Genomic DNA, 27,907 nt, shown 5'->3' with positions numbered 1-27,907 from the left:
GACTGACTGACTGACTGACTGACTGACTGACTGACTGACTGACTGACTGACTGACTGACTGACTGACTGACTGACTCGCCAATATGATAAGTACCTACAGCTATGGTCCACCAACAAACAAAAATTGATTTCAATCTATTAAATATAGTTCAGCCAACACCTGCAGACACAGGTCTCAGCAGGCAGACAATAACAGCAGCATTAACATGGACACACCTGAAACTGTTCCTGCCATACACTACCAGCTGCTGCACACGGCTGTCTTGAGGCACACTGTATTGACTGACTCCAGTCTCACTTCGACGGTCATGTCAATACATGGACAACATGGGAGAGGTCGAGGAGCGGAAGGATGTCACTTGTAAGTCATAATAACTTGACATCTCTATAACTTTCATAACTAAATGTGAAACATTCAATGTTGGAACAGACTGACGAGTATTTTTCTCACCCCAAGATATACCACTCAACATTTCCAAAGGACTCAAGATGACTTGTTTGGTCCTCAGCAAATGTTGAGCAGTGTAATACGTTTAGTAATAATGTTATCATGGAGTGAAGTTCTTGCAGTAATGTTTCATTTTGTTCTATCCATACATACGCAGTCAATACCACATACTTATTCCAAATCCAGACACAAGAAAAAGACATACTTATATACTTATTTCTTATGGAAAAGTATAGTCTGCAGTTAAACATACAAAAGTATTAACAGTCGATTATACTTATAAATATGACACTTTATCCAGATTTTTGTACATCTTGGCCTGTACATCAGAATGAGAAAGTGAGTGAGTGAGTGAGTTGGGTTTAACGCCGCTTTTAACAGTATTCCAGTTATATCACAGCGTGTCAGCTTAATGAGGGAGGAAAGCCCGAAGTGATGCAGATCTCAGACGTTTACCACTTCGGTGAAACCCACGAGCACGGGTATGGTGCTGACAAACCTAGAAACATAATCGGGGCGAATCTGCATTTGAACCCACAATCATAGGTTTCTGGCATGCCCAAGGGACGCAACTCGGCACAGCGAATCACGGGGCCTTAGACGCCTGGGCCACCTCTGCCCACAAGAAACATCATAGCTGCCTGAACGTAAGGGCCTGACAAACTAGTGGTTGAAAGTATGATCAACAGTTCACCGCCAGGACACAATGACACACAAGCAGCCACGTCACCTCCTTTAGGCCACTGCCCCAGAATCCCACATAAAAACATCCAGAGGATCTATTCATTCTACTTCGGGCATCAACAGATTTAAGAGATTTCTCTGACTTAACCAGGTTATAGTTATAATATAATTTCCAATAATCTTTGTAATGAGGTATTGCTGCATCAGATATACTTCGTTTAAAAGCATGTTCAGAATGGCCTGTGAATTCCTGGCTTAGAATCAATGGCAACATGAGTGTGACGTCATCGTAATGGTTTAACAATGGGGGTCTCTCTCAAAAGCCAGCCCTGATATACATACTGAAATAGAATGAAACTATTTGTGAAATGTGTTTGTTTGTTTTTTGTTTAATACCTCACTCAGCAATATTCCAGCTATATGACGGCGGTCTGTAAATAATCGAGACAAGACCAATGCAGTGATGACAACATGAGCATCAATCTATGCAATTGGGATTGACATGCATCAACCAAGTCAGTCTGACCACCCGATCCCGTTGGTCGCCTTATTAGACCTATTCTACCCCAGATCTTCACGGGTAGACTCTCTCAGAAGCCAGCCATGATATACTTATTGAAATAGAATGTACCTATTTGTTAAATGTGTTCCTTCTCTGCGTACATCTGGGGCGGTCGGGTAGCCTAGTGGTTAAAGTGTTCGCTTGTCACGCCAAAGATCTGGGTTCGATTCCCGACATGGGTCCAATTTGTGAAGCCCATTTCTGGTGTCCCCTGCCGTGATATTGCTGGACTATTGCTAAAACTGGCGTAAAATCAAACTCACTCACTCCCTTACATGCATAAACTGCCGGGTAAAAAGAAAATATACACTTGAACCTTGGATTTGACCAAAACAAATATAAATGTTAACATAACTGAAAAGAGCCTCTGAAAAACGGCAAATTTATGGTCCATTACACAACTGAGATACCCGTATCAAATAACCATCGAATAACCATTTCTTGTTAGTTTCCTGTTAGTCACCATCAAACATGGGTGAATTCTTTCTTTTGCCCGACAGTTAGATATGATAATATTTCCATGAAATATTTTTGTTGAAACAGGTGGCCGATTTTCCTTGTTTGCCTTCATGGTTGGATGTCACATGCTGGTGTTAGGTAGGACTGTACTTCACTTCTCAATCACAAGACTAAATTATCACAACAATCAGAAGATACTATCAAATATATTGTTGTAGATATTCTTATTTTTTAAATATTTTTTTTTATAGTAATAACTTCATTACAAAAGGGGGTACTAGTGGCCCAGTCGCCTAAGGTGCCGCAATTTTTGCTGTGCAGAGTTGTGTACCTTGGGCACGCCAGTAACCTATGATTGTGGGTTTGAATCCTGGTTCGCCCCGATTATGTTTCTAGATTTGTCAGCACCAAACCCATGCTTTGGGGTTTCTCCAAAGTGGTAAACGTCTGAGACCTGCATCACTTCGAGCTTTCCTACCACATTAAGCTGACACGCTGTGATATAACTGGAATACTGTTAAAAGCAGTGTTAAACCCAACTCACTCACTCACTCATTACAAAACTTTAGAATTTTTTTCTTGCAAAGCTTCTTCCACATTTTCTTATCAATGTACTGTACTCCGAGGGTTGACTGACGAGTTCTGTGCCTTACGTAGAAGCAACTGCATTATAGAGAATTTTGTAATCTAGGAAATTACATGATGTCATAGAGGTATACCATATTTTCTTGAGCATAATGTGCACCCTCTTCCAGTGGATTCAGTATTTTGGACATATTTTTTTAATATCATGCGCAGAAAAAATTACACCGTACCCCTTCAGCATATTCAGGTAAATGGGTGATAACAAACCCTGTCAGTACGAATTTGAAATTTGAGATAAAAAATCACAAATATTGAACATGAATGGAGCAAATTGGTTCGCTGTGATAAGAAGGGCTGTTACGATTCACTTGCGTATTCGGTGAATCGAACCGTATCCGTTCATGAATTGAATTCGTTATTATTGGTCACTAGAATCGAATATGTTTTAATATACAGTTATGTGCATTGACATACCTTGTCCCTTAAAATATCCCTAAATATATATCATATACATAGATTTCTTCAAAGACAACACTCTTATATATTTAATTTGACAGTACTGTGGTCACTGGTCATTATCACATTTCAGCAGATACAAGTACCTGGATAAGTGCAGTATATGGAATGTCAAATAATTTATGATGTTATTGTTTCACTGAATATAATAAATAAAACATCAACTGCTGACTTGTTATTGTAATTGTGCTGTGATCAAGTACTTGCAGAAAAAGGGCCCAACTCCAAATGCCATCAAAGAATATATGGGTACTGGGTACACCACTAGGGAAGGATGCCACTTCCTATGCCACCACAAAATGGTGGGCAGAACCAAGCTAAATTTAACATTTGAAACCTCACGCTGCACGGTCGGTTCCAAATTCAATTTAGTGCAGTTAAAGCTACAGGTAACCTAGCTCTACATTGAAAACACAGTATGTTTATCTCCTAAATCGCCTACTCGAATAATTAGGTTATCTGCCCCTCGTTAATGAATATTAAGGTCGTAGCCAAAGACTTGTTATTACTTGTGGTTCGTCTGTGGAGTGTTGGTCTTTCTCCTATTCTGTTATTATACTTCACAGGCCTGGTTTATCACAAGGACTGTCCGACTGACCTGAGTGTTGCCTGGTACATGATCTGTGAAGGGCTTCTGGTACTTGTCGTAGCTATCATGTACGGACTAAATTCTAAAAAAGTCAAAGATGAAACACAATATTGCCTTTGTTTCGCAATGATTCTCACAGCTGCGATCATCTGCGGCGGTTTCGGTAAGCACGCGCAAAATCCAAAATATCTTTATTTGTTGTTGTCTGGCGCCACACTCAGCAATATCCCAGGTATGTGGCAGCAATGTAAATAACTGACCCTGGCCAATCCAGTGATTGATATCATGAGCACTGATCTACACAACTGGGATGTGATGACATGCATCAATCAATATTGGGCTAATAATGTGATTGATATTATAAGCAACGATTAGCACTGTCAGTCATAGTTCTTATTATGAGGATACCATAAAGAAAAATCGGCAACATGGGCAAGTAAAGAACAAAACCACTGCATAAAACAAATATCTCCTAAATTGTTAATTTCATACAATTTTTTCCAATTCGATGTGGCAGAATATTACATTCGTCAGCCTTCAGTGCAGACTTTGCAGGTTCGAATACCCCTAGCGACACATGTTGTTTGTGATTTTTTTCTATCATCAAGGTAAATAATAGGGGAAAAAAAGATTGTCTGACATTGCTAAGTCGTGTTAACTAACAATTCCGTTAATCAATGTACGGTTTAAGACAAAGGAGCCATGGTTTAAGCAGCATCTTCTCAAGGAAAGAAGGTGAACTGACTATAAAAGCCCAGTTTCCACCGCAAATAGGCTGGAATTATAAAGTTATATTCTGGCTGGACTAATGAGTCTAAGCATAGTCCAATCAGTTAGTTGACTCTCTTACCCTGGGAAGATGTGGTTTCAGAAAACATAATCCCACCTGACAATTTTCTGCATATCGTTCGAATCTAAATTCTTTAACTCTGTCATATGGTGCAAATGAAAACCTCAGTTCTTGCTCTCTTGCAGGTGGCTACCAGTTCTACTACTTTCCATGTCAGAAAGGAATTCTGTACTGGTGTGCTGTTGGGTTTTATGTTCCCGTGTGTATAATCTTGATAACAATTACTTCATGGACTGTGTGTTCATGTTGTCGTTGAGAGTTTTCCCTCTATATAACACACCAGGGCGTTGAAGGGAGCAGAGAGTAGGGCTCTGACAGACCTGACAGACAAGCACAGGATGAGTTTATTTGGATGGGAGTACCTGACCAGGGGAGATAACTCCAATCTTCACTTCAACAACGTGTGCCGCAGACATGGAAGAGAAGCTGTTCACTGGCTGAGTGAATTACCCTGGGCTTTGATGCCAAAGAGTGAGAGGGTGTGGTTTTACACAACTTTTAGCAACATCACAGGTGGGGACACCAGAAATGGGCTTCACACCTTGTACCCATGTGGGAAATCAAACCCAGTCTTCGGCGCTATGAACGAATGCTTTAACCACTGGGTTACCCTACTGCCTCTGATGTCAAGGAAAAAGACAACATATTAATTGTATGGTATATTACAGTTGAATTTGAGTACTTGAGTCTGGGTCCAGTTTTGAGATGCAAGTACTTGAGTTCAGAGCCCTAACATGGTGACTGACTATTTAATTATTTTATTACTGACACAGTGTATTTTGTATGATAAAGATTAAATTTTGGGATTCATAATAAATGGCTTTGTTCACCATATAAGGAAGTTAAAAAATAGCAAAACACTATGTGACTTTCAAGTTTCAGTCATCTTTAATCAATAGTTCACTATTTTAAAAATAGTTCGAAAATTCAATTTATTTCTTTGATGATAAATCCAAATTGGGTATGTGTCTGAAAGAACCACGGGCAATCATCAATGTCATGTCAGCAACCTATGATTGACTAATGGTTGGTGTATATCATATTCTCACACAATAGTATATAAAATGTTCAGACAAACAACAGTATGAAGGTGAGCTACATTGCTTCTATTCTCCTTCTACAACACACCACCTACCAGGTGAGCTTCAGGGATTCTCCATATCCACAGACTCCACCTACCAGGTGAGCTACAGGGATTCTTCTATCTCTACAGAGACACCACCTACCAGGTGAGCTTCAGGGATTCTTCTATATCCACTGACTCCACCTACCAGTTGAGCTACAGGGATTCTTCAGTCTCTATAAACACCAACTACCAGGTGAGCTTCAGGGATTTTTCTATCACTACAGAGACACCACCTACCATATACCTGGATTATTGCTGAGTGCGTCATTAAATAAGAAACCAAAAAAATAGATAAAAACATACCAGAGATAGCACCTCCCAGGTTAGCTACGGAGATTCTAATATCTCTACACAGGCACCATCTACCAGGTGAGCTACATGCAATCTATTCCACCAATCTACTGACCTGACACAGGGTCCACAAAGAACTTCCCTGCTCCTCCCCTGGTTAGGAGATACGTGATCCTGTTGTTGCCTTCAAAGCCGTCAATATCTGTTGCTTCCACCACACCCACAACAGTGCCTACTGGTGTGTCAGGGGGAACGCTGAAGTTGTAGGAGTGCTGGAAGGTGGGGGCGTTGTCATTGACATCGAGGATGGTGATCGTCAGGTTGGCACTGTTCTGTAGACCATGGCCGCCATCGTCAGTTGCAATCAGCTAAATAATTACATTTTAAATGTTCAATTACTAATGATCATAAGAACAAGAAAACAGCGTTATCACGGTACCATGGGGCACAGTTGAAGTTTGTTTCTTCATATACAGCAAACTACAGTTATAACGAACTCAAAGGGACCACTTTATCAAAAAACCATAGTTCCTTATAAGCATATATACGGCATATATACAGCAAAGGGTCAGGACCAAAAAAATGTTCGTTATATCCATCAGTTTGTTATAAACATAGTTTACTGTAATAGTGAATATAAACTATAAAAAGTCCTATAAAACCTTAAAAAAAGATGGCCACTTTGGCCACTTCATGTCATCAGAAAAATTGATTAAAAATGAAATTAATACATAAAAGCCCCCTTCTCTTTGATAAGCATGAAAACTTTCATTCATGTAACTCCAGTAGTTTCTGAACAACTTGTCCTTGTCGGTCTTGACAAGTATCTCTTAGTTAAGCTTGCAAAATTTAATTCATGTAAAATCTGTAGTTTCTGAGAAAGATTGTCCCCATCGCAATCACTATGCAGTAAGCTGAAAAGCAAGGGCAATAACTGAACGGACAATACCCATTTTCAAACTCATTTGAGATCGTGCTCAGTAACATCAGTGTGTAAAATTTCATTTCTCTAATTTGAATAGTTTTTGAGAAAATTTGTCCACATTGAGAAGCAGACGGAAAGACAGACAGACAAACTCCGTTCTTATATCCCTCATCTCACTTCCTGGCACAGATAACAACAACAACAACAACAACAATAATAACAATAATAATAACAAAAAATGAAGACATATCACTGAAATAACAAAGTCCATGTCAGCTCTGTCTTCATTGATACCACGAGTTATACAGTACCACTGAGAGACACGGATGAGTCTTGATGAACAAGTTGTTGCTGTACAAATGTCTATGACTCACCAGCAGGTTGTATTCACACATTCTCTCACAGTCAATGAGATTTGGGTCTGTGATCTTCAGGTCATGTGTGACCCTGTCGATTGTGAAGACCTCACTTCCCTCCCCCTCCAGTGTCAACACAACGTCACCCCCATCCACGGAGTCACCATCAGTCACTACCAACTCAGGTGTCTGCAACATCAGAGTCAATTTGGCTTCATAATGAATCACTCACACAAGGTGTAGGCTTCATCATGAATCACTCACACAAGGTGTAGGTTTCATCATGAATCACTCACACAAGGTGTAGGCTTCATCATGAATCACTCACACAAGGTGTAGGTTTCATCATGAATCACTCACACAAGGTGTAGGTTTCATCATAAATTACAAAAGGTATAAGTGATCATGACTTACACCAGGTATAGGTTTGATCATGACTTGCACCAGGTATAGGTTTGATCATGACTTGCACCAGGTATAGGTTTGATCATGACTTGCACCAGGTATGAGTTTGATCATGACTTGCACCAGATATAAGTTTGATCGTGAAACACTCATAACAGGTATAAGTTTGATCATAAATTACAACAGGTGTAGGTTTGATCGTGAAACACTCATAACTAGGGGTTACTATTGGTCTGGAAATCACTATTGCGATAACTATTGGTATTGAAAGAAACTATTGCGATAAATATCGATAGTTTTCAGTTTATCATCTTAGATGGATTTTAGAGTTGAAAAAATCCTTGGAACTGAACTTTCCTTTGAATGTGATAACCATAAGACTTCCAAATACTCGATTTTCCACCCAAGTTTGTCCACTTGACTGTCACCCTCCGCCATATTACTTTAAGAAAGACCGTTTGCTAAGCATCAAGGGCAATTAACTCTAATCCTCACTCGGCTGTGTTCGCGAGTGTGTTTCGGTGACTCAATCCAAATACAATCCAAACTATTGTTATTCCTAACTGAAATCGACACTATTGATCGGAAACTGATTTAACAATCGATTTATTGACTTTAAGTGCTTACCAATTGCAATATATTTATATTTCAATTTATCGTGACACCCCTACTCATACCATGTATATGTGTAAACATGAGTTACTCACAATAGGTATCGGTTTGAGGGACGCCTCCAGAGAAAGGTTTTCCTCGACCAATGCTGTGTACATGGTGTGGGAGAACAACGGCTTCTCATCGTTGACGCCATCGACGTAGATGGTGGCTGTGGTCGTAGCTGTGTGTGTGGGAGTGCCTGCATCCACCACAAGCACAGTGAACTTGTACTCGTCTCTTCTTTCACTGTCCAGCTTCATCGTCACGGAGATGGTGCCAGATTGGTTGATTTGGAATGGCACTGGAATGGAATATTAACTGTGTAGTAGATCTTGATTGTATATGGATGGATACCCTGTACCCATTGCCCCCATAGCATCACCTCGTCCATCACCCTAACACCATGTGATTGAAGTTATCAACGAATCAAAACGAATCTTCCAAATGAGAATTTGACATACATGTAGATTTACATTTAAAATTGCGACCTCATACTATTATGCCCTTGACAAACGAAATCGAATCCATGAATTTGGAAATTACTCAATTTTACATTGGTCACAACAAAGATGTCATATCATAATTATCACCACTGCTTGAAACAACAGATTTCATGTTTTCCGAAGTATTAAGTCAATGGCAATTTCCAGTTGTGTCTGTGACATGGCTGCTTATTTCAGTCATATGCGTGTAACTTGATTTCAAACAGCGTCATTTTAACACATAATATTAGAATTATGACATTTGAAAAAGACGGCACTGTGGTAGCAAATGGGTCAAGTGTGCTACAATACTAGGGTGTCCCATCAGGATTGGACGCCATCACATCACCGATCTCTGTCCTCACCCACGTATACTCACTGTCTGAGTCAGGTATCTCATACACCAGGTGGGGTGTCCCGTCAGGGTCGGAGGCCATCACATCACCGATCTCTGTCCCCACCCACGTATACTCACTGCCTGAGACGGGTATCTCATACACCAGGTGGGGTGTGCCATCAGGGTCGGACGCCATCACATCACCGATCTCTGTCCTCACCCACGTATACTCACTGTCTGAGTCAGGTATCTCATACACCAGGTGGGGTGTGCCATCAGGGTCAGACGCCATCACATCACCGATCTCTGTCCCCACCACGTATACTCACTGTCTGAGTCCCGTATCTCATACACCAGGTGGGATGTGCCATCAGGGTCGGACGCCATCACATCACCGATCTCTGTCCCCACCACGTATACTCACTGTCTGAGTCCCGTATCTCATACACCAGGTGGGATGTGCCATCAGGGTCGGACGCCATCACATCACCGATCTCTGTCCCCACCACGTATACTCACTGTCTGAGTCCCGTATCTCATACACCAGGTGGGATGTGCCATCAGGGTCGGACGCCATCACATCACCGATCTCTGTCCCCACAGGCTTATCCTCATCCACCCTGAATACAGTCTGGGCCGCCACCTGGGGGGGCTTGTTGAGGGGAACGGTCACTGTGAGAACTGTAGAGTCAGACATCTGGGGCTGACCAAAGTCCACAGCTCTTATTTGAAGCTGATACTCTTCTCTGTAGGGGGTGTCCAGCAGCCCTCCCACAAGGGTTATCTCCCCTGTGGGCAATGTGGATAGTTTATATACAGCTTATGTCACAGCCTGTTTGTATTCAGTGGTGTAACGATACAGCGATAGCCACAAGGGTTATCTCCCCTGTGGACAATGTGGATAGTTTATATACAGCTTATGTCATAGACTGTTTGTATTTAGTGGTGTAACCATACAGCGATAGCAAGAAGGGTTATCTCCCCTGTGGACAATGTGGATAGTTTATATACAGCTTATGTCATAGACTGTTTGTATTTAGTGGTGTAACCATACAGCGATAGCAAGAAGGGTTATCTCCCCTGTGGACAATGTGGATTGTTTATATACAGCTTATGTCACAGACTGTTTGTATTTAGTGGTGTAACGATACAGCGATAGCCACAAGGGTTATCTCCCCTGTGGACAATGTGGATAGTTTATATACAGCTTATGTCACAGACCGTTTGGTGTTTAGTGGTGTAACGATACCACGATAGCAAGAAGGGTTATCTCCCCTGTGGACAACGTGGATAGTTTATATACAGGTTATGTCACAGACTGTTTGTATTTAGTGGTACAGCAATACAGTATTGTATCTCAGTAGGAAACCCACGATACAAGAGATTGGTTCACAATCAGTGAATTCCGGCTCTGTGATTGGTGATGGATATGAGTAGTGAGCAGTAAGCCGGCAGAAGTAGGGGCAGCAGTGGTTAAAGTGTTCATTCATCCCGCTGAAGACCTGGGTTCAATTCCCGACAGGGGTACAATATGTGAAGCCCATGTCTGGTGTCCCTCTCTTTGATATTGCAGGAATATTGCTAAAAGCGGCGTAAAACCAGGCTCACTCACTCACTCACCGAATGAAGTCACTCATGACGATAGGTTCATGTGCTACTGCAATTATGAGAATCGATGCCAAAATGGTGCATTTTTTGGGTGTGTAAGAAACAGATTACTGCACTCATGCCTGTCATATACTATTTCATTTCATACCATACTCATTTCAAAACGTATCTAACTAGCGAAAGTTGAAACAAATCGGTAGATAATACTAAAAGTTACAATGCGACAAAACACAATCAACATACAAACACATAAACAACACACAAACAACACACGTACCTGTGTGGGCGTGAACGGAGAACTTGTCCAGGCCCCCACCCTGGAGGTAGTAGGCGATGTCCCCATTCCCAGGAGAGGTGTCCCTGTCAACAGCCTGCACCCTCCCCACGACTGTCCCCACTCTCTCCTCGGGGTCAACACGTAGCTCTGTCGTGGGCAGGAAGCTGGGGGCATTATCGTTAGTGTCTGCCACCATCACAAGCAGGTCTGCAGCCGTCTCATGTTCACCATCTGATACCACTAGCTGGAGAATATCAGTGCCAGAGTGTCAGAGACAACACAATGTCAACCCCATGGGTGGAGATGATCCTACTCAGTTTGCCACGCTCACCTATATGATGGTGGTCTGTAAATAATCAAGTCTGAACCAGACAATCCAGTGATTGACATCATAAGCGTCGATCCACACAATTGGGATATGATGGCATGCATCAACCAAGTCAGCAAGCCTGACCACGCAATCCCCTTAGTCGCCTCATACAACACACATAGTTGCCTTTTACGACAAGCATGGGTTTCTGAAGACCTCTTCTACCACAGATCTTCACAGGTCAGTGAACTAGTGAGTGGGTGGGTAGATGGGTGGGTAGATGGGTGGGTAGATGGGTGGGTGGGTACTAGTGAGTGAGTGAGTGAGTGAGTGCCTTCTCAGAGTTCCTTGCTGTCAACTAATCTAATACATGTACAGAGATGTGGAGAATCATCATTTCTCATAAACTTCAGTGTGAAAGTTGGGAAAAGTGAACACTTGACATTTAACTGCAATGAACATTACGGTTAATTATCTCCCTATTGTCTACACAAACTGTTGACTTCCTTTTCACTTTAGTACCACATTGACATGGCAAAATAATGATGGATGGTCATTTATGGAGTTAATATTGCTTCTTGCCCATTTGTTATTCTCATGAAAATGTCTTGTTATAAACTGTATATTTCTCATTTAACTTGTCAATCGAGAGTCTTCATTTCGAAAAGCGCCATTTTTATTACTTGACCAGCAGGTGTTCTTTTGCTTCAAACAGCAGTCTCGTTGCTCTCAAGAATATTCACATGTATGATATAGAATGTTTGATACCTCAAATGTTTTTTGTTACTTTTGATTATATTTTTGAAGATTTGGTAAACACAAAACTACTTTTTAAGTCGCAATTACAAGGGGTGGAGGTGTATGTTAGGTAGGGAGATGTTTCAAGGTTTTACATTTGTAATGAAATAACATAATTTTCCAGGAGACAAATACACAAAAAGTTTATAACAAATAGGATGCATCTCGTGAAAAGATCTTCATTCCCTCAACAGACAATGAGGAGATGTTTGACACAAAAAGGAGTGGCGTGAACTCAACTGGAATATCCTCTATAACTAAAACAATCTATTTTTGCAATTAAATATGCTTATGTATGGGGAATAGGGTAGAGATGCTACACGTGTGTTATTGCTGACATCATCTTGCATCTTGTTGATCTGATAATTTAATCTTTTGTGTACATAACATTTTTGTGTTGACCAGATAAGTTTGCTTTCATTGGAGAAATAAAAGATGTTTTTCAGTTTGTAATTTTTTCCTCTTTTGTCTTCGCCTCAAACACATTTCTAAGTTCAAAACATGAAAACAGCAATATTTTCTCAGAAAATCCACTTATCGAAATCAAACTTTGCACTGCACTTCTCGTATTGTTATAGAAACTGTACCCCCAATTGGAAAAGAATCCATGAAGCAAATTTCAAGCTATAGGTCACACAAAATGTGGAAGTAAAAAAACGCTAGGTAAATATTTTTTTCAGAAACTCCAAATATTGAAATCAAACTTCACACTGCATATCTCCTATAGGCATAAAAGTGTTCACAAAGTTTTAAAAAAAATCTTTGTAGTAGTTTTCAAGTTATAGGTCACATACAAAAATATTCTCGGCTGGACGGACAGAATTCCTTGGCATATCTATACACTCTTGAAAAAAAGAACAAACAGGTAGCATGTAGTTCACTGAACCTGACTACACAAAAAATCCGGTTTATGAATTGGATATATGTTATTGAAAATGTTGCTGATATTCGACAAACGGTGGGTCAAAACCCAGCCATTGTCTATTTGCAATGTCTTAAACGGCATTGTTTTCTCATTTGTTAAAAAATGTCATGGATGAAAACAGTTAAGCAAAGTTCGAAAATCAGAGACTCAGTGCTGCCGATCGCAACATCACCATACGACGTATCCAAAGAGGGGAATCACAGTCTTCTGTTGCATGCCACTTCAACGTCCACCACAGCACTATTTGCCACCTTTGTGACTGATACACACAGTTCAATTCCACTGCAGACCGTCCGAGAACTGTCCGACCAAGAGTTACCACCCCTGCACAGGATCGCTACATTTGACTGTTCCACCTACATCATTTCAATGCCACAGCTACGGAGACTGCAGGACGCATCCCCGGTTTGAGGTGGATATCGGACCAGACTGTCAGGTGCCATCTTCGCGAGGCTGGAATCCGACCCAGAAGACCAGTTATCATCCTGTTTTGCAACACAGCCTTCAACAGCAACGTTTGGGTTGGTGCCATACTTTACAGCCTTGGCATTTGAGAAACTGGAGAAGAGTGTGGTTTAGTGATGAATCATGATTTCTTCTTCACCGGCGAGATGGAAGACAACGTGTTTATCTTCGTCGAAATGAGCGTTTTGCCCCACATTGTGTACGTGTATTCAACAAATTCCGTGGCGGTAGTTTTATGGCGTAGGAGGCCATATCCTACACGAGATCTGACTTGGTTGTGGTTCAGGGAAATTTGACAGCAAATCGCGACATGAATCAAATTCTTCAAGCTCACATTCTTCAAATCATTGACCGCCAGAGGCAGCTGTTTCGATAGGACAACACTCCACTGCATACAGCTAGTGTCATGGTAGACTACCTTCACAATGCCAATATCAACGTCTTGCCCTGGCCGTCAAGATGCCCAGATCTCAACCCAATCGAACACCTCGAACTCGATTGATGTGTACGTCAAGGTCAGAACAGGCTGCAGACACTTACACAACTGGCCAATGTGTTACAAGCAGAATGGTGCAGAATTCTGCAGGACAGAATTTGTACACTTATCCAGTCAGTGCTATATCTATGATATAAGATTAAATATATTGACTTTATTAGGTACAATAAATTTACTAAAAATCTACCTGTGCGTTTCTTTTTTCGAAGAGTGTATATACCGTCGCCCTGTTAGGTCAGGGGTGTAAAATAGTTTTTTGCTGAGTTCAAATAAATTGCGTCACATGTAACTGTATAGTTGGGAGTAGAGAGAATCACATGTAATTGTGTAGATGGGAGTAGAGAGCGGCACATACTGTAAGGTTGTACTGCTGGTGTGTGTCACTGTCAAGGCTCCCAGCTGTCTTCTGACGCAACCGTGTTGTCACAGGGTCTAGGTCAAACAGGTCACCCCCTGGTCCCTCCAACCTGTATGTCAGGTCCTTCGGGATACTGTCAGCATCAGTGGCCGACACCAGTGGAGTCTGGAATATAATGACATGGTCACTCCATCATTAATACAACACTTACTACTATCCTGCTACTTTAACAGCATGCACTAAAGTTTAAGGCAACATATATTGTATTTTTCAATTGTATCTGTCAATTAGAGACACAAATTTAGTATATCACATATACCTTGCCCTGTCTTATATTTGAAAGATACTTGCCCTGCAGGAAAGAGTGATTGTGCCCTACCAGAGAGTGGTTGTGCCCGACCAGAGAGTGATTGTGCCCTATCACAGAGAGTGATTGTGCCCTACCAGAGAGAGTGATTGTGTCCTACCACAGAGAGTGACTGTGTCCTACCACAGACAGTGATTGTTACCTACCAGAGTGTGATTGTGCCCTACCACAGAGAGTGATTGTGCCCTACCACAGAGAGTGATTGTGCCCTACCAGAGAGAGTGATTGTGCCCTACCACAGAGAGTGATTGTGCCCTATCACAGAGAGTGATTGTGCCCTATCACAGAGTGATTGTGCCCTACCACAGAGAGTGATTGTGCCCTTCCACAGAGAGTGATTGTGTCCTACCACAGAGTGATTGTGTCCTACCAGAGAGAGTGATTGTGTCCTACCACAGAGAGTGATTGTGTCCTACCAGAGAGAGTGATTGTGCCCTACCACAGAGAGTGATTGTGTCCTACCACAGAGAGTGATTGTGTCCTACCACAGAGAGTGATTGTGCCTATCACAGAGTGATTGTGCCCTACCAGAGAGTGATTGTGCCCTACCACAGAGAGTGATTGTGCCCTACCACAGAGAGTGATTGTGTCCTACCAGAGAGAGTGATTGTGTCCTACCACAGAGAGTGATTGTGTCCTACCACAGAGAGTGATTGTGCCCTACCAGAGAGAGTGATTGTGTCCTACCACAGAGAGTGATTGTGTCCTACCAGAGAGAGTGATTGTGCCCTACCACAGAGAGTGATTGTGTCCTACCACAGAGAGTGATTGTGTCCTACCACAGAGAGTGATTGTGTCCTACCACAGAGTGATTGTGTCCTACCAGAGAGAGTGATTGTGTCCTACCACAGAGAGTGATTGTGTCCTACCAGAGAGAGTGATTGTGCCCTACCACAGAGAGTGATTGTGTCCTACCACAGAGAGTGATTGTGTCCTACCACAGAGAGTGATTGTGCCTATCACAGAGTGATTGTGCCCTACCAGAGAGTGATTGTGCCCTACCACAGAGAGTGATTGTGCCCTACCACAGAGAGTGATTGTGTCCTACCAGAGAGAGTGATTGTGTCCTACCACAGAGAGTGATTGTGTCCTACCACAGAGAGTGATTGTGCACTACCAGAGAGAGTGATTGTGTCCTACCACAGAGAGTGATTGTGTCCTACCACAGAGAGTGATTGTGCCCTACCACAGAGAGTGATTGTGTCCTACCACAGAGAGTGATTGTGCCCTACCACAGAGACTGATTGTGTCCTACCACAGAGAGTGATTGTGTCCTACCACAGAGAGTGATTGTGTCCTACCAGAGAGAGTGATTGTGTCCTACCAGAGAGAGTGATTGTGTCCTACCACAGAGAGTGATTGTGTCCTACCAGAGAGAGTGATTGTGTCCTACCACAGAGAGTGATTGTGTCCTACCAGAGAGAGTGATTGTGTCCTACCACAGAGACTGATTGTGTCCTACCACAGAGAGTGATTGTGTCCTACCAGAGAGAGTGATTGTGCCCTACCACAGAGAGTGATTGTGCCCTACCAGAGAGAGTGATTGTGTCCTACCACAGAGAGTGATTGTGTCCTACCACAGAGTGATTGTGCCCTACCAGAGAGAGTGATTGTGTCCTACCACAGAGAGTGATTGTGCCCTACCACAGAGAGTGATTGTGTCCTACCACAGAGAGTGATTGTGCCCTACCACAGAGACTGATTGTGTCCTACCACAGAGAGTGATTGTGTCCTACCACAGAGAGTGATTGTGTCCTACCAGAGAGAGTGATTGTGTCCTACCAGAGAGAGTGATTGTGTCCTACCACAGAGAGTGATTGTGTCCTACCAGAGAGAGTGATTGTGTCCTACCACAGAGAGTGATTGTGTCCTACCAGAGAGAGTGATTGTGTCCTACCACAGAGACTGATTGTGTCCTACCACAGAGAGTGATTGTGTCCTACCAGAGAGAGTGATTGTGCCCTACCACAGAGAGTGATTGTGTCCTACCACAGAGAGTGATTGTGCCCTACCACAGAGAGTGATTGTGCCCTACCACAGAGAGTGATTGTGCCCTACCACAGAGAGTGATTGTGCCCTACCACAGAGAGTGATTGTGTCCTACCACAGAGAGTGATTGTGCCCTACCACAGAGAGTGATTGTGCCCTACCACAGAGAGTGATTGTGTCCTACCAGAGAGAGTGATTGTGCCCTACCACAGAGAATGATTGTGTCCTACCAGAGAGAGTGATTGTGCCCTACCACAGAGAGTGACTGTGCCCTACCACAGAGAGTGATTGTGTCCTACCAGAGAGAGTGATTGTGCCCTACCACAGAGAGTGATTGTGTCCTACCACAGAGAGTGATTGTGTCCTACCACAGAGAGTGATTGTATCCTACCACAGAGAGTTACTGTGTCCTACCACAGAGAGTGATTGTGTCCTACCAGAGAGAGTGATTGTGTCCTACCACAGAGAGTGATTATGTCCTACCACAGAGTGATTGTGTCCTACCAGAGAGAGTGATTGTGTCCTACCACAGAGAGTTACTGTGTCCTACCACAGAGAGTGATTGTGCCCTACCAGAGAGAGTGATTGTGTCCTACCACAGAGAGTGATTGTGTCCTACCACAGAGTGATTGTGCCCTACCAGAGAGAGTGATTGTGTCCTACCACAGAGAGCGAATGTGCCCTACCACAGAGTGATTGTGCCCTACCAGAGAGAGTGATTGTGTCCTACCACAGAGAGTGATTGTGTCCTACCACAGAGAGTGATTGTGCCCTAACACAGAGAGTGATTGTGTCCTACCACAGAGAGTGATTGTGCCCTACCACAGAGAGTGATTGTGCCCTACCACAGAGAGTGACTGTGCCGTACCACAGAGTGATTGTGCCCTACCAGAGAGAGTGATTGTGCCCTATCATAGAGTGATTGTGCCCTACCACAGAGAGTGATTGTGCCCTACCAGAGAGAGTGATTGTGTCCTACCACAGAGAGTGATTGTGTCCTACCACAGAGTGATTGTGCCCTACCAGAGAGAGTGATTGTGTCCTACCACAGAGAGCGAATGTGCCCTACCACAGAGTGATTGTGCCCTACCAGAGAGAGTGATTGTGTCCTACCACAGAGAGTGATTGTGTCCTACCACAGAGAGTGATTGTGCCCTAACACAGAGAGTGATTGTGTCCTACCACAGAGAGTGATTGTGTCCTACCACAGAGAGTGATTGTGCCCTACCACAGAGAGTGACTGTGCCGTACCACAGAGTGATTGTGCCCTACCACAGAGAGTGATTGTGCCCTATCACAGAGTGATTGTGCCCTACCACAGAGAGTGATTGTGCCCTACCAGAGAGAGTGATTGTGTCCTACCACAGAGAATGATTGTGTCCTACCAGAGAGAGTGATTGTGTCCTACCAGAGAGAGAGTGATTGTGTCCTACCACAGAGAGTGATTGTGCCCTACCACAGAGAGTGACTGTGTCCTACCACAGAGAGTGACTGTGCCCTACCACAGAGAGTGATTGTGCCCTAACACAGAGAGTGACTATACCCTACCACAGAGAGTGTCTGTTGAGTTCCTGGGTTGGCGTCATCCTCCTGGATGAGAGCGGTGTACGCTGCAGCACCGAACTGTGGGGGATTGTCGTTGATGTCGTCAATGGTGACTTCCACCAGCGTTGATGCCGTGTACACAGGCAGCTTGGAGTCCGTGGCATACACCATGAAGTCATACTTGTCTTTCTTCTCTCGGTCCAGCACACAGGAGATGACCAGCTGACCAGACTGTCGGTTCATGTAGAAGGGGAAGTCAACACCTGGATTGACATTCATTACAATGCATGACATTACCCATGACCAGCTGACCAGACTGTCGGTTCATGTAGAAGGGGAAGTCAACACCTGGATTGACATTCATTACATTGCATGACATTACCCATGACCAGCTGACCAGACTGTCGGTTCATGTAGAAGGGGAAGTCAACACCTGGATTGACATTTATTACATTGCATGACATTACCCATGAACAACAGCACCAGAGGGCTGTAGTTCACCTGGATATGTAGTCATCATTATAAAATGTCAACAAAGACTGTCACTAAACAATATATTTAAAACAAAAAGATGGTGGAGTAATGGCCATATATGATCAATATTGCAGCCTTTGTGGTCATTTTGAAAATCAGATTCTTCTTCTTGAAGAAATTCAGGTTTGTTTGTTTTTTGTATGTTTGTTAGTTTGTTTAACGCTGCACTCAGAAATATTCCAGCTATATGATGTTGATCTATAAATAATCGAGTCTCGACCAGACAATCCAGTGATTGACATCATGAGCATCGATCTGCGCAACTGGCTCGCTGACGTGGTTGATGCATGTCATCATATCCCAATTGTGCAGATTGTCTGGTCCAGGCTTGATTATTTACAGACCGCTGTCATATAGCTGAATATTGCTGAGTATGACATTAACAACAAACAAACAAACAAACAAACAATTGGATCAGGTGGTTGGGAGATTTCTCTCTGACCCCTCAACCCCTACAGTGGCTGTACCAACACACAATGAGAACACATAACGTCCTTTAACTGGAAATCCTATGTGTTCTTGTCAAGTCGATCTCCAAACACATTGAATGAGATTCATACCCATACAACACCATTTGTGGTGTTTGAATATCTAGTGTCTAAATAAACAGAACTTAATTTGATCTCTGTGGCCATTTTGCCAAATGTTACAAAAAATCTAATAAACGTTTTCAGAGTGTTTCAGTATATTAATGATGAAAACATTTCTACAGCAAAAGTGTATGACCTTCATGGGTTATTGATACAGTTTACACAAGCTTGTTAGGAAAAACAGGTGGTGATGTTATCATTGGGCCGTCACGTCCAAGATTATTGCTTTTATATAGCAATGTGCATGCACATGTGCCTGGGCTAATGCCCATTTTCTAGTGCTAGCCACAAATTTAAAATGAATACCCCTCTCAGACACAGTATGCTGACTCCGACCTGAGCAGTCCTTGTTTTAGCTCCATAATACTGAGTGCAAGGCAGGGTAACAACAAGTGCCATGTTTTTACGTCTTTAGGAATGACGCGGCCGGGGATCAAACCCGAACCTTCTGCGCAAAGCAGGTGCTCTACCACTAGACCACGGAGGTGGTCATAAGGAAAAGCCTATTGCTAGCAGTGCAAGACTACATGTACCTTGAGTACTCTTCTCATCGATGAAATAATTCAGCCTTTCATCCTCGCCCAGTTCTATGTTCTTGTCAGTTGCCTTGACCTGCCCGAAGTCTGACCCCACGGTGACGTTCTCCTTGACATTGAGTCTGTACAGGGATTCAAAGTGAGGCTGGTAGTTGACAGGAACTCTAATCTTGAACACGCCATTGGTCCTCCGTTGGGGGGTCCCCATGTCAAATGCCAGTACTTTAACGTTGTACTCGCTGCGCTTTGGGTCCTCCATCAGAGATGACACTAGTGTCAGCTGACCTGTTGGTGGTAAGTAAGTGAGTGAATAAGCGAGTGAGTAAGTGAATTAATCTGTTTGTTTGTTTGTTGTTTAACGCTGTTTAACGATGGTCTGTAAATAATCGAGTCTGGACCAGACAATCAAGTGAATTAGGTCATGAGCATCAATGCCAACATTGGGACACGATGACATGCTTCAAACAAGTCAGCCAGCCTGACCACCCGATCCCGTTAGTTGCCTCTTACAAGCAAAGTCGCCTTTTACGGCAAGCATGGGTTGCTGAAGGCCTATTCTACCTGTATCTTCATGGGTCAGTGAACTAGTGGCAGTGTGGGTGGGTATTAGTGATTGAGCGAGTGAGTAAGAGTGAGCTTATACATGGGTGGGTGGGTGGTTATTAGTGATCTTGTGAAAAAGTGAGTGTGTGGGTTTTTGTGTGGGAGGGCAATTGTGTAGGCGGGTGGATATTAGTGATTAAGTGAGTCTAGAGTGAGTGTTAGTTTACGACACAGTGCAAGGTTTAATTGTTTGGTGTTTTATGCTGCATTCAGAAATATTACAACAATAATCACACAGCAGTCTGACAATAATCAAGTTACGACTAGACGATCCAGTGATTGATAATATGAGCAATGATCCACCCAGTCGGGGTACAATGACCCGCTATCAACCAAATCACTCAGTCGGACCACCTCATTGCTTAAGTCCAGAGCACAGTCCTGCCATTTATCTCAACATCCTCAAAGGCTTATATTCAGCATCATATCTGCTGCAATTGTCAGAAAAAAAAAACTGAAAGTAAAATGTTCACAAAAGAGTTATTTTAGTTATAATTAACTTATGTAAAGGCTTTGTATTCCTGTCATAACAGGGCCAATAAAGAGGAGGAGGCTTTAGTGCTTATGGTTTACATCATTGCACTATAATTAAATTTTCATTGTGTTCATTGAAATTCCTGCATTCTGATTAGCTGAATTGGTCATGTGTTATTGCGTTCACTTCGCAATGAATGTAAAATATTAAGCCACGCCCATCGAGGCGGACTACTTTTATCACTACGAGAATCCCAATATTATAGTTGAGGGAATTCCCTTTCTGTTCATGTGTATCGTCATGCACAGGACATTAAGTGAAATTCATGCATATTCATTGTCCAAACAACTCTTTGAGACCGAAGTCCGAGAAGGAATAACACAGCAAACATACAGGCTCGCTCGCCTCGGTTACACAACTTTCAGGTCTTCAGGTTTCATTTCTAAGTAGCATTTTTCAAACTGTGTCTTCCCCTTCTCAGGGAACTAATGTTTGAATCTGGTTGTAACTGACCATGTCATTTGACAACAACCGCCTTCTCCCGAACATATTTGTTCCGGTTCGTTACAGTCTGACTGTTGCAGTTCTTCTAACCTCTTAGCTTGATTGACAGGTCCAATGAACTGTCATAGCGACTGATTTATGACTACCATTGTCTGCAGTACATTTGACTTCAAGGGCAATTTACCCTGTAGCCATGTCTCCATAACTTAATTGTCATTACGTTTTAGGCGCTAATCCCCGTTGTTAATCCTCACCAACATTTCATTGTATTTTGACTGTCAGTCAGCCTGGACTACCATATCACTTCCCTTTAACTACTGCTTTTTATAGTATGGCATTTATTGCCCTAATTGATCATCCCATGAACTGTGTTTGTTAATCACGCCCATATGTCCAAAGCAACGTCGTTGTCTCTTCGTCTGTCCATTGTTGTTCATTACTATATATGTGCTACCATTACACAGTTACTAGGGTGTTAGTCAGGCTTGGTATTCCGAGTGCTGGCATAGGGACGACCTCGAGCAGGATATGCTGCTCGTAGGAAACGCCCTGAGGTGAGCTGGAGCTCCGTTCACCTCTTGTACGCCTGAGCTGGAAAGTCTGCTCATTGCTGTGTTTGTGTTGTCAGAGCAGGTATTCCGCTCATTGTACAATTGTTGTTTATTGTTTACATGTTGTGCATAAAGCGTTCCGGGACAGTGATGTCGATTTTGTCCTTTATTCCCCCAAGAGCTAATTTCCCGTCAACACATGCACGTTGACAGAACTTTGTTTTTATCATTCTCTCCGTTGATTGGCTACTGACTTTGTAGGCATGTCAAGTTATGTGCATCAATTAAACAATCACCTGATTCATGTCATGCCACAGTATGTATATCAATCTCGTCATTTTTGTCTGCTTTGTTATATACAACTGTTTTTGATTAAACTATTTTGGTTAAACCATTAGTAGATAAAACATGTTTCCGTTGGATGAAAAACCGATGTGCAATCTTTTGTTAGAATCCGCAACACGGATTCATACAGTTTGCACATTGGTTTTTCGATATGCTCAACAGGAACAACTTTTGTTGTTTTTTTACAATGATATCTACTCAAATAATATCCTAATTAGATGAGAAAGGTCTGTTAAGAACTTCCTCAGTAAGTCTGTCACAATGACAGCACGTCATTATACATTTACACCAAGTACAAGACATCAAAATAACTGACATGATAAACGTTACGGGAGAGATTTCCGAAGTTTTTTAAGAACCTGTGGCTTAATTACAAGTGTTAGTCATCACTGATCAATTGGCCGATCACTGAAAGCCTATTTAGATCCACCTCCATTCTCCACATGGTGTAAGGGGTTTAAAAGATATTAAATCATGCTACAATAACTCTGTGCCATCAACCCACCTGTTTCTTCATGTATAGTGAACTTGTCAAGCCCTCCTCCCAGCAGATGGTAGTGAACAACACTGTTGGGGTCAGTGACGTCGCCGTCCACAGCAGAGGCGTCCCCAGCATGACTCCCCAGTGGTGCAAAGGGGTCGAGGTAGATTGTTGTGTTGTAGCTGAACTCAGGGGCGTTGTCGTTGATGTCATCCACGTTGATGTCCAGTATTGCTGCAGAGGAGTGTAACCCGTCACTCACCACAACCTGGGTTATTGGAAAACAACATTATTCAATTTCTTTCATCACAACTAGAGTCAAATACATCTTGTTTATAGAACTTTGGTGTAAGGGAAATTCTGGTTCGAGTGGGTGGGTGGGTGAGTGTGTGAGTGTGTGAGTGTGTGTGTGTGTGTGTGTGTGTGTGTGTGTGTGTGTGTGTGTGTGTGTGAGTGAGTGAGTGAGTGAGTGAGTGAGTGAGTCCAACATTGTACCCGTGTGGGGAATCAAAACCTGGGTCTTCGGCGTGACGAGTGAAATCCAGATGCAAGTCACTAATGGGATGCAGCAGGCAATCCACTGTTTCTAATCTTGATCATATCTAAATACAGACCGTATGCATACAATCCAAGATATTACAATCCAAAGCATTTATTGCAGTCTAAACAATCAAACAGCATCCCTTCATTCCAGGATTCCAGGTCAGAAATGGTCCCCAGCAAACTATGCTGGTCATCATAGAGACAGGCAAACCGATCAGGTGGTCAGACTCAGTGACTTGGTCCTCGTCCTCGTACTCTCCGCATGGATCGTTGCTGGTCCACACTCAGTTATTTACAGACTGCCGCCATATAGCTCGAATATTGCTGAGCGTGGCATTAAATAACAAACAAACAAACAAACAAACAGTAACTCCATCGGCTCTGAATGCTTAAAACAAGCGTTCACTCACATGTAAAGGTTGGAATAAAAGTTATTTTTGTTCTCAATGGGATAAAACCAGGTCTCACCGTCAAGTTGTAGTACGGCCTCTGCTCTGTATCAAAAACAGCCTCCTTTCTGACTGCAATGGCCCCGGTCAGGGAGTTCATCTGAAACAGTTCGCTGCCAGCTCCCTCCAGTCTGAACTGCAGCTGGTCAGACCCGCCATCAAGGTCTTGTGCAGACATCTTGGGCAGCTACAACACAGCAAGACCTTCATGGCCACAATCGGGAACAATGTTGGCTTTCTCAGTTTATGGCAGATATGTAATAGAGGTAGAAGTTTCCTAAGAATTGTGACATTTTGTTTTGTGTCCACATGTGTCCACATTATTTTTCCAATGTGGGCAGCTGTGTCCATTGGGACAATAGCTTCTAACTTTTCCACATATATACAGGAAATATAATGTGGACACAAAACGAAATGTCACATTTTCAAATTTTCACATTTTCATCAAAGTGTTTAAGCAGACTCCTACCAGAATTAACTCTCTGTCATCGGTAAAGACCCTGTCTTCAGGGAAGCTGACACCATACTGCTGGGCACTAAACACCGGAGCATTGTCATTCTCATCGTCTATAGCCACGGTGACTGTTGATGAAGATGTGTAGACAGGGCTGCGACTGTCGGTGACGATCACAGAGAACTTGTACTCGCTGTGTTGTTCTCGGTCAATGGTGGCCATTGTCAGGAGCTGACCTGTGTCTCGCTCAATGGCGAAGGGCAGGCTGGGCGATTCTGGGGACATTTTTAAGAATAGATCCATTTTTACATAGATATAGTCTCTACTTACAATAACATTTAGTCTCCTTACCAAGAAATCGAGACTGTTTGCTTCAGGATCTATGTGATAGACTAGATTGGATAAAGATGAGACCTGCAGTCAGGTTTTCCTGCCAAGGGTTAACTAGATTGAAAATATGTAATATTGATAGAAACTAGCAGTTACATTTAAATTGAAAAAGAGCCCTGGGAGATGCGAGATTCAGAACCTGAAGACAATCTAGACTTGCTTCATTTTAGAGCTATATATATACTGTAAGGGCTGGTTGGAAGGGAAAATAATATGGTTCAGGGCCTTTGAGACAGGCTAAGGGTTAACTGACTCTCAAAATGTTCTCAGTGTTTGCAAATAACTTAATTTTAGTTATTTAAAACAAAGATTCAGCCCGCTTTACTGTAACTGGTAAAAAACAGACAAACTATACAAACTGTACCCAACCATACTGGTAATGGTACATACAGAAGATTCAGTTACACAGGCACATTGTGCCATTATTAAAAATCAGATTTGAACATTCTGAAAACAAATTGATGTGTGATGATGCATGTGGTCCATCGGTCCATTGGTTTATGAGAAGATGTTAATGAACGAAGGAACATGCACATCAGACAATGGACAACAGACCACAACATGAACTCACTTCTCAGTCAGGTATGCTAAAATAAAGGGACATAACTCTTCAACCAACTCGCTGTACATCAAATTTCTTCTGACAACATTCACTGACCTGTCTCACCGATGAAGTAGCTGAGTCGTTCGTCTTCCCCTTTGTCCACATTCCTGTCCGTGGCCACCACCTGCCCAGCAGCTGTCCCCACCGGGACATTCTCCGACACCCTGAAGCTGTACCCGTCACTCAGCCTGGGGGGGAAATTGACCGGGACATCCAAGGTGAGGGTGAAGTCCGTGGACTGCTGGGGGTAGCCGTGATCAACAACACGGATCTCAAGGTCATACTGGTCCTGTAGCGTTCCCTCAGTCAGAGAGCTGGCAACAGTTATCTCCCCTGAAAGTATGGATGAAAGATGATTCACACAAAACACAAGACAAGCAGGAAACATGGAGCTCTTTCAACTGTACTTCTTTTCAGACCTGATTCCAAGGGCAGGATTTGTGTTCAACTGTTCAAGAATAAACAATGTTTTTTTCAAAATTCTATTGGATTTAGGTTCTATTTGAACTTTCTTGTCACCTTTTTACATTAGATGTCGAACTGGTGTCCCAATTCTTTGAAAGAGAGTTTGGTATGTTTTTCACAAATCACACCCATCTGGAGATGATCATTACCTGTATTCTCCTCTATCCTGAACCTGTCCATGCCTCCAGCCATGAGGTAGTACGAGACTCTTTTGTTCCTGTCTGATTGGTCCAAGTCCTCTGCCTTCATCACGGCTGCCACATCCCCCGGGAGGGACAGAGGGTCAACCTCCACTCTCTTCCCCCCCAGCATCACAGGGGCGTGGTCGTTCACATCCTCCACAGACACCACCAGTGAGACATTGCTGACATAGCGACCGTCATCTACAGACACCTGTAAGAATGGAATATGTCAATGACTTGGTAAAATATCAATCAGTTTCTCCCACTCTTGTTATCACAGGTGGTCCTCATGGGATTCCGCGGCAATAATGGGTCCACATGGATAAAAACAAGGATTGGTCAAATCGGAGTCAGTACGCTGTGAGTGTGAGTGTGAGTGAGTTTGGTTTAACGCTGCTTTTAACAGTATTCCAGTTATATCACGGCGTGTCAGCTTAATGTGGGAGGAAAGCCCGAAGTGACGCATGTCTCAGAAGTTTACCACTTCGGTGAAACCCACGAGCACGGGTATGGTGCTGACAAACCTAGAAACATAATCGGGGCGAACCGGGATTCGAACCCACAATCATAGGTTTTGCGGCGCCTTAGACGACTAGGCCAACCGTGGCCCCCAGTACACTGTGTCTGAGTGGGGCATCCATGTTAAACAGTGTAATGGTATCTAATGGCAATATTCCTCCACCTGCTCGACTGTCTGGCAGATAATTTTAATCCAACTTACATACTCAGTTTTATCACAACTCATCATAGATTCTCATATATTTGTTTGCATTATTTTGACTGAAGCAAGACGTAATTCGTCACAAATCTTTCGTGATTTTTGAATATTTATAATGTCTGTATGCAGGCATGTAACTTTGAGATAGGTATGCAACATTTATGGGTCACCTGCCCGACTGTCTTGTTGGGTTTTAATTATGTCAAACACTGGGAGGTTTCAATACAAGTGCTATCACACAACAAAGTGTGTCTACTGACTGTGAGATTATAGAGGGAGGTGCTGTCCCCATCCAGACTCCCCGCCTCCCTCTGAGTGATCTGTCCACTGCTGGCATCTATGGAGAAGAGCTTGCTCCCTGTTCCTAGCAGCCTGTACACAAACTGCTCACTCGAACTGTCCTCATCTGTCACCTTCAGTGGAGGCCTCTGAAGCATGAGCAAGGATACTCTGTGAGATCAGATTACTTTTTTTTTGCCGTGTAGAGTTGAGTGTGCTTAATACAGTGATCCAGTGAGCATGTAACACTGGAAATAACACATTGGCGGATCCAGAGGTCCAGGGGGTACCATATGTAGTATGTTGTAGACAATGCCCCCCAAGGATTTTGGTATTTTGTACCCCTCCCTTTAAAACAAAATGTAGCAAGTTGTTGAGATTCCCCCCTCCACTGGGAGAGGTTTCCACATTTTGGACCCCTCCCTTTTAAAAATGCTGGATCCACCCTTGTACCATGTCAACAAATAATAAAATGATAATGACTTAACTCTATACAATTATCTAACAATCCTTGTCCATGTACATTATGACTGTCCACACTGTCTCTGTCTACCTTGGTTGAAGAGTGGCTAAGAAAACCTAGGCCGCTGTTCCCGTCTTCAGAAGCAACTGTAGGAACCTGACATTTACCATTGTATAGTCATAGCACAATCATCCACAAACAGTACCATGACTCTACTATGTATGATGGTTACACAAACGACTGGCCCCTCATTCACTGAACTCCACAAGAACTTGACCCTAAAATATTTGTGTATTCTTTCATGACAATTTTGGTACATGTGCATTTTTTATGA

The 27,907-nt window shown here is 42.8% G+C and overlaps 2 protein-coding genes across 2 annotated transcripts in view; one reads left to right on the top strand and one right to left on the bottom strand.

Annotated features, from left to right (window-relative positions):
* Positions 1–27,907, bottom strand: part of LOC139475692 (protocadherin Fat 4-like) — a 78,359-nt gene that overhangs the window by 15,490 nt on the left and 34,962 nt on the right. The window contains exons 28-42 of the mRNA XM_071258879.1: positions 27,092–27,259; positions 26,081–26,324; positions 25,521–25,799; positions 24,488–24,747; positions 24,038–24,205; positions 23,051–23,294; positions 20,065–20,352; positions 18,411–18,670; positions 14,504–14,671; positions 11,155–11,398; positions 9,789–10,058; positions 9,599–9,670; positions 8,504–8,751; positions 7,410–7,580; positions 6,226–6,478 (exon numbers count right to left, since the gene is read on the bottom strand). Coding sequence (XP_071114980.1) covers positions 6,226–6,478; positions 7,410–7,580; positions 8,504–8,751; positions 9,599–9,670; positions 9,789–10,058; positions 11,155–11,398; positions 14,504–14,671; positions 18,411–18,670; positions 20,065–20,352; positions 23,051–23,294; positions 24,038–24,205; positions 24,488–24,747; positions 25,521–25,799; positions 26,081–26,324; positions 27,092–27,259 — 3,337 coding nt within the window. The remainder of the gene's footprint in view (positions 1–6,225; positions 6,479–7,409; positions 7,581–8,503; positions 8,752–9,598; positions 9,671–9,788; positions 10,059–11,154; positions 11,399–14,503; positions 14,672–18,410; positions 18,671–20,064; positions 20,353–23,050; positions 23,295–24,037; positions 24,206–24,487; positions 24,748–25,520; positions 25,800–26,080; positions 26,325–27,091; positions 27,260–27,907) is intronic.
* Positions 257–5,479, top strand: LOC139474943 (uncharacterized). Its single transcript, XM_071258136.1, has 4 exons — positions 257–361; positions 2,238–2,291; positions 3,821–4,006; positions 4,819–5,479. The coding sequence occupies exons 1-4, from the start codon at positions 319–321 to the stop codon at positions 4,947–4,949; spliced, it is 414 nt and encodes a 137-aa protein (XP_071114237.1). The 5' UTR covers positions 257–318; the 3' UTR covers positions 4,950–5,479.

This window comes from Haliotis cracherodii, unplaced genomic scaffold (assembly GCF_022045235.1).
Source record: "Haliotis cracherodii isolate W230 unplaced genomic scaffold, xgHalCrac1.p SCAF_3, whole genome shotgun sequence".
Lineage (NCBI taxonomy): Eukaryota > Metazoa > Mollusca > Gastropoda > Lepetellida > Haliotidae > Haliotis > Haliotis cracherodii.
The sequence above is the reverse complement of the archived record's forward strand: the minus strand, read 5'-3'. Positions and strand labels throughout refer to the sequence as shown.

Coding starts and splice junctions, on each gene's coding strand:
- LOC139474943 (XM_071258136.1), top strand. CDS start 319: ATGGACAACATGGGAGAGGTCGAGGAGCGGAAGGATGTCACTT. Junction 362..2,237: donor GGAGCGGAAGGATGTCACTT/GTAAGTCATAAT, acceptor TTGTTGAAACAG/GTGGCCGATTTTCCTTGTTT. Junction 2,292..3,820: donor ATGTCACATGCTGGTGTTAG/GTAGGACTGTAC, acceptor TATACTTCACAG/GCCTGGTTTATCACAAGGAC.